Source organism: Diabrotica virgifera, chromosome 9, assembly GCF_917563875.1.
Source record: "Diabrotica virgifera virgifera chromosome 9, PGI_DIABVI_V3a".
Classification (NCBI taxonomy): domain Eukaryota; kingdom Metazoa; phylum Arthropoda; class Insecta; order Coleoptera; family Chrysomelidae; genus Diabrotica; species Diabrotica virgifera.
The window spans coordinates 160757617-160763797 of record NC_065451.1 but is presented as its reverse complement, the minus strand read 5'-3'; the positions used below and the strand labels follow the sequence as shown (position 1 = coordinate 160763797).

Genomic DNA, 6181 nt, shown 5'->3' with positions numbered 1-6181 from the left:
GCGAAAATAACAAGCACTCTCACTATTATACAACATGTAAATTCCATATTATCACTAATTATCCATACGTACGGAGCATTAGCATTAGAACGCATGATCGCGTCTCAGTTTTATTACATATTATTGTAGGCAGGACCCCGGGTTATCCCGAGATGCATGAACGGAGCACGAAGCCGAGAAGCATATTCGCCGATCCCACAACGTACGGCATAGGAAAATAAATACGAACCTCGGATTGGTCCTAATATAAACGTCATTTACGAGTCAGAGTCAACGTAACCTCAAATTTTTATGTGTTTCAGTTGGTTTCACTTTTGTTTATTTTACTTTGACTGACCGTTTGGTTTAATTTTCTTTGCGTTGAAGCTTTTTGTAGTGGATTGTTTTTACAAGGTTTCTACTTGTGGGTGTACTTTTGTTATTTTATATAAAAAATAAAATCAGAGTTTGGCGTTATGGCATCCTTCCCAAATTTTCCAAAAGACTATACATATGCATGGAGTGATACTACCAGTGATGAAATAATAACAGTAAAAGTAAAGGAGATTAGTGATGAGATAACTGCTAAGGTAAGTTGCATTATGTTGATTTTGTTGTTTTACAATGAAATTTTAAAATATATGTTTTTTCTCTTGGTTTTCCTCCAATTGTTAAACAAAAGGACTGCAAAAATATGATGGGGTAGGGATTGAGTTTTGAGTATATCATATTATTATATCAACTTCATACACCTGCAGTTAAATCAATATAGATTTAAATTTTTTTTTGTTGGAATAGTCTTGGGTTTAGGTTTCTTTTTTTGCATAAAGACTATATGTACAGGACCTTTCCTTATAATTCGCAACCCCTCTACTCTACCTCCCTTATTTGAGGAGATAGAATAAAGAAGTTTCATAGTTTCACATGCATCATTAGAATTTCATAACACCAAAAAAAAGCTTCAGAAGTTAGTTTTTTAAATAGAACATCCTGTAAATTATTTCATAAATAGGAAGATTATTTCATGCTGATTTCAAAAATATATGTACCGGGTGGTGAATTGGAAAACGGGCCATAGGAAACTCAATGTAAAATTCTAAACTGTTGAATTCCTGCTTCCCTAATTATTTTACATCAAAAGTCATAAGAAACTATTTGTAGAGAATTAAAATCTGTATTGAAAACAACTGTTAATTTTGTTCTACAAACAATAATTATGTAAAATTTTGTAAAAATATAATACAATTTTCAGAGTAATACGCCAAAGTGAGACAACACACAGTGCAATAATGTGTATAAGGTTGCATTTGGTGACAACGAAGTTATTATATTAACAATTTGAACTGTCAGTTTTTTTATTTATTTCATCATTTATTGTTTAAAACGCAATAAAGTTGATAAGATACCCTCAGTTAATGAGAAAGTATTAATAATAAAGATATTTTCTTTAGTCAATAGTGTGCTCACTGTCAGTTAAATAGTAACGTGCGACCTAACATGCCCACACATACCTACTGCGGTAAATACATTATATTTTTCAAAATTTTGGACTCTGTTTAAATCGTAGAACAATTGTAACTTCTGTTTTTAATACAGATTTCAATCCTCTACAAATAACTTCTCATGACTTTTGATGTAACATAATTAGGGAAGCAGGAATTCAACATTTTAGAATTTTACATTGAGTTTCCTATGGCCCGTTCTCCGATTCACCACCCTGTATAATTTGACTTATAAGTTTCAAAAATTTATAGTTATATATAATTATCTTCAGCCATTTCCAAATATTTAGACTTAAAATCTTTGGGCAAGCAGGCATGATATTTAATTTAACAGATCTTGTTTTCAGGCTCTAGTCCTCATAGCTGTAGTAGGTAATTTTTGTCAAAGGTCGTACTTTGATAGTGGGCATATTCAAAAGTTTTGTATAAATAATTAGAGAAATCAGCAAAAATGGTCTTCCTATTTATGGAATAATATACAGGGTGTTCCATTTCAAAAAATGCAACTTTATTCGAAAAAACCTGATGCTTTTTTATTTTTGCTGATACAGTAAAACCTCCATTAACCGATATAATTGGGGGGAGGCCGTTTCGGATAACAAGAATTTCGGTTAAACATGACATTGTTGGTTGTATTCTTCTTGTACCAATTTACGCAGTATTCTTGGTCAAAGTTGGTATTAAAAAATACTATGAGGTGATTTTGTAATGTTTTCTTTAATATGTAAATGCTGAATAAAGCAACAAAATGAAGGAGAATGAACATGTTTAAATTGTTATTTAAATAAAGCTATTTTCTATTGTGTTTTTCTTTGACAATGATGTTTTAGTACAAACATAATAATTAAATAACTAGGTACAGTAATAAAAAATATGTGTTGTATATCTATTTAATTGCGTTCTTTCATAGTTGTATGAAGGTAATGTTGACGATGTTGACAAATTAACATCGAATTTAAAAATTTACTTTTTATTGAAGAAATCATTGAAACTGTCAGCCGTTTCGGTTAAACGATGTTTCAGTTAAAAAGGTTTCAGTTAACGGAGGTTTTACTGTATGAAATTCTGACAATTCGACTTTGAAAGTTCAGTTTTCAACTTTTTTATCTATCTCCTCAACTGAAGCATATAGATATATTATAAATCAAGGGTTTAATTTCAAATGAAAAAATAATTTGAATATAAATTTAAATTGTCTTTTTTTTGTTTGTAGGAGTGGATACAAAAGTGGTCTGAAGCAACTCTGATGACCTGGAGAGTTATGCGAACATATCCTAACTCTGGCAAAATTAATGTTTACAAGGTGGACTTGAGGTGTCAGCATAACACTGACAAAAGAACTCAAGGTATAAGATCTACCAAAAATACAAACTGTCCAGTTACATTATCAATTGTTGTAAGAAGGTAATAAAATTACTGCATTAGTGAACAAGTGCTCTATTAGGTTCTTTCCAACACACACAGAGACCCTTCATTGTACTGTCAAGAAACCACTTGATAAATAAAATGTTCTGGCCTTTCATCTACAGAGTGGTTTAATAACCATACAATAATATACAGTTTTCATGTGTGTTGGAATTACCCTATTATTAACACTGTAAACTTTTGACTTCAAGTATTATCTCGCAGAACTATTTTTTTCCAGAAATAATTAATAAATAAATAATGCACATTAGCTCAGTGAAATGAGCTACCATAACTTACTTATTCCTTTTTACTCTACATGCGGAGCATAGGGCGTCAACTGTCTGCCGCAACACTTCTTTTCCATGTTTCTACGGGTCTACCTGGTCTTGTGTTTCCATGTGGTGTGTATTCTAGGGCTTGCCTCTCTATATTTGTGTCAGGTCTCCTTAGTGTGTGCCCCATCCAACTCCATTTCCTTTTGCATATTGTGTAATATATAGGTTCCTCGTTAGTTCTTGTCCATAGCTCTTAGGTCGATATGCAGTTTGGCCAGTAAAATGTTAAGAATCTTCCTTTTATTTATGAACACCTACATCTGTCTGATACATGTTCTTGATACTTTCCAAGTTTCTGCTCCATATAGTAACACAGTCTTCACATTGTTGTTGAATAATCTATCTTGCTTTTTCTTGTCATCTGATGTGACGACCACATTTTCCTTAGCACATTGAATGCGTTTTGAGCTATTCCTATTCTCTGTTCTACGTTCTCCTTTATCCCTCCTTTGTTGTTCAAAATACTGCCCAAGCAGTTAAATTTCTCTATTGTTTCTAATTCCGTGCCTCCCAGTGATATTTCCACTTCTCTTGGTGTATTTATTTTCATTATCTTAGTTTTTCTGACGTTTATGTTAAGTCTGACCTTCTTCCCTGCCTCTGCTACTTTTTCAGTTTTGCGTTGCATGTGTTGTATTTTTTCTGTTAAAAGGCATATCATCTGCAAATTCCAAGTCCTCAAGTTGGTTAGAAAAAATAAATATTTGCTATAATATTATATTATCTACTATGTTGTTTACCCTTGGATAAGAGTGTAATGTTATAAACATGACATCTTTATAATTTTATTTTCAAATAATTATTAAATAAATTATTTTATTTATTAGGTATTTGTTTTATAAATATTATAATTTTTATTATTGTATTTTCTTTAATATTTCATTAATAATAATCTTCTCTATTTGTTTTACCTGTTTTCCCATTAAAAACTTGTTTGGCGTCCTCTGTTTCCTATCTCTCTTTTCATCTAACCATTCAGTCATAATACATAACACGCTTATCCATCTTTCTATACTTTAAGCTGTCATTTTGACGACAGTGACAGCTACCTCCATATTTCTCACAATGGAGGTGGTAAAATTAATTTATTTAAAGAGATGAGCTAATAATACCTTCATTTATTTCAACGGAATCATATCCTGGGGTAAGAAATTCATTATATCTTATTGTATTCATAGTTAGCCTACATTCACAGTTTTTATAACCTTTTTTTTCTGTATCTAACCTCAACTGTTCACACGTATTTGTTGGGTATTTTGTATTCTCTTTATTAATATGCATGTAGAAGTCGAATAATTCAACTAATAATAATAATTGAATCGGTCATTGCGAAAACAATCTAAGTCCATATTTTTGGTAAAAATGACATTTCGACGCCATGATGTTTTTAAAATTTGAATCAACCATTCCGCATAAAAACAATGCCAGTTACTGTTTATATTGTATGTTTAAATATTGTATAGTAGGTCGGTATGTTTTTCGGTCAGTTCGAAAACAACACATGTCCTTTACTTGCGTATTATGACTGTCTCTTGCTGACAATAAAAAAAAGGTTTTAGTACCAACATTAAACATCATGGTTCATTTCGAAAACAACATAAGTCCAAAAAATTAAAAACTTAATATTAAACAAATTAAGTCACATTTAGACTTTTTCTTGTATATACATACATAATATATCTAAATTTCTATGTATTTTGACTGTTTCTTGCTGAAAATAAAGAAAAACCATTAAAAATTATGGATTATTTCGAAAACAACATGAACCCACAAACTTAAAATCTAAATATCAAAAAAAATATGCAACATTTAAACTTTTTTTGTCATTCAGAAAGATGCATTTATAACCCAGAATACTTATAGAAAATATAGTATTACCTCGGAATATCCAACTATTAATGGAAAGATTTTTACGTTTCCTGAAAAATTTACACATTGTAACATATATTGTTTTCGCAATGACCGATTCAATTAATAATAATTTCATTTAATTTGGGCACGCCAGGTTTCCTCAACACGAATCTACCTTATCAGCAGACTCTTCGAGAAGTGTACAGTAAATTGAACCTGTAATTACAAAAAAGAAATATGTATGTCTTTGTACTCACTTTATAACGCTTAAAAAATTACGGGATCTGGATTTCAATGCATATTTTTTTTATAAATCTCGTATTGAAGTTACACGTGAAGTTAGTCGTATTGATGACAGTTGAGGAAACATGGGCGACCCACTTATTTTACCCCTTGCCATCTGCTAGTTTTTTGAATACTTTTTTGGCAAGGTACTTTTTCTTCTTGATGTCAATCTAATACACAGTTTGAGTTCTAGTTTTTGGAAATAAATCGAACCTTTCCCTCTTCGGGAGCCTAAGCCTTCATCATCGGTGATGACAAGGCAGGAAGGAGATGATGGATGCATCTCAACATCTACAACAAGTCAACAGCTGTACCATCCGCCATCAAGAAGATCTGCTTACCGTCAAATACCACAAGCCATACATAAGTATAACTCAGAATTGTTAGCTTTCGGCAAGATTTTGAATATATATGTTATTGAATTTTTGAAGTTATATTTTATTATATCTTTGTTGTTAAATAAACATGAGTAGTTAGAATATTATTTTGTTTGTTTCCAATCCAGATCTGCATTGTTCATATTTTTGATTAGAACAAGACAAACACACACCTTGAGAATCTGAGCTATCATATCATAACTAACATAGTTGATTGAAATATTATTTTTGAATAGTATTTCAACTAGCTGTGGTAGCTGGTCGCGACAAGAGTATTTTTCTATTTTAGGTTCATCAAAAATTCGAAATCCAAAAAAGAAGGTCCTATGATTATTAAGGAATTTCCGACACTTATAACTATAAAAAACAAACACAACCATGAATTGAATACTGCTGCAGTTTTGAAGTACAGAGATGTCTCCAATGAAGTGAAAGAAAAACTCAT

The 6181-nt window shown here is 31.2% G+C and overlaps 1 protein-coding gene across 1 annotated transcript; it reads left to right on the top strand.

Moving 5' to 3' along the window:
* Positions 1 to 290: 290 nt before the first annotated feature.
* On the top strand, positions 291 to 5840 carry LOC126892406 (uncharacterized). Its single transcript, XM_050661935.1, has 3 exons — positions 291 to 569; positions 2695 to 2885; positions 5553 to 5840. The coding sequence occupies exons 1-3, from the start codon at positions 456 to 458 to the stop codon at positions 5563 to 5565; spliced, it is 318 nt and encodes a 105-aa protein (XP_050517892.1). The 5' UTR covers positions 291 to 455; the 3' UTR covers positions 5566 to 5840.
* The last annotated feature ends 341 nt before the right edge of the window (positions 5841 to 6181 follow it).

Bases quoted from the DNA above. Each gene is read 5' to 3' on its own strand.
- LOC126892406 (XM_050661935.1), top strand. From the start codon at position 456: ATGGCATCCTTCCCAAATTTTCCAAAAGACTATACATATGCATGGAGT. The intron at 570-2,694 runs GTAAGTTGCATT...TTTTGTTTGTAG, and splicing joins GTGATGAGATAACTGCTAAG to GAGTGGATACAAAAGTGGTC.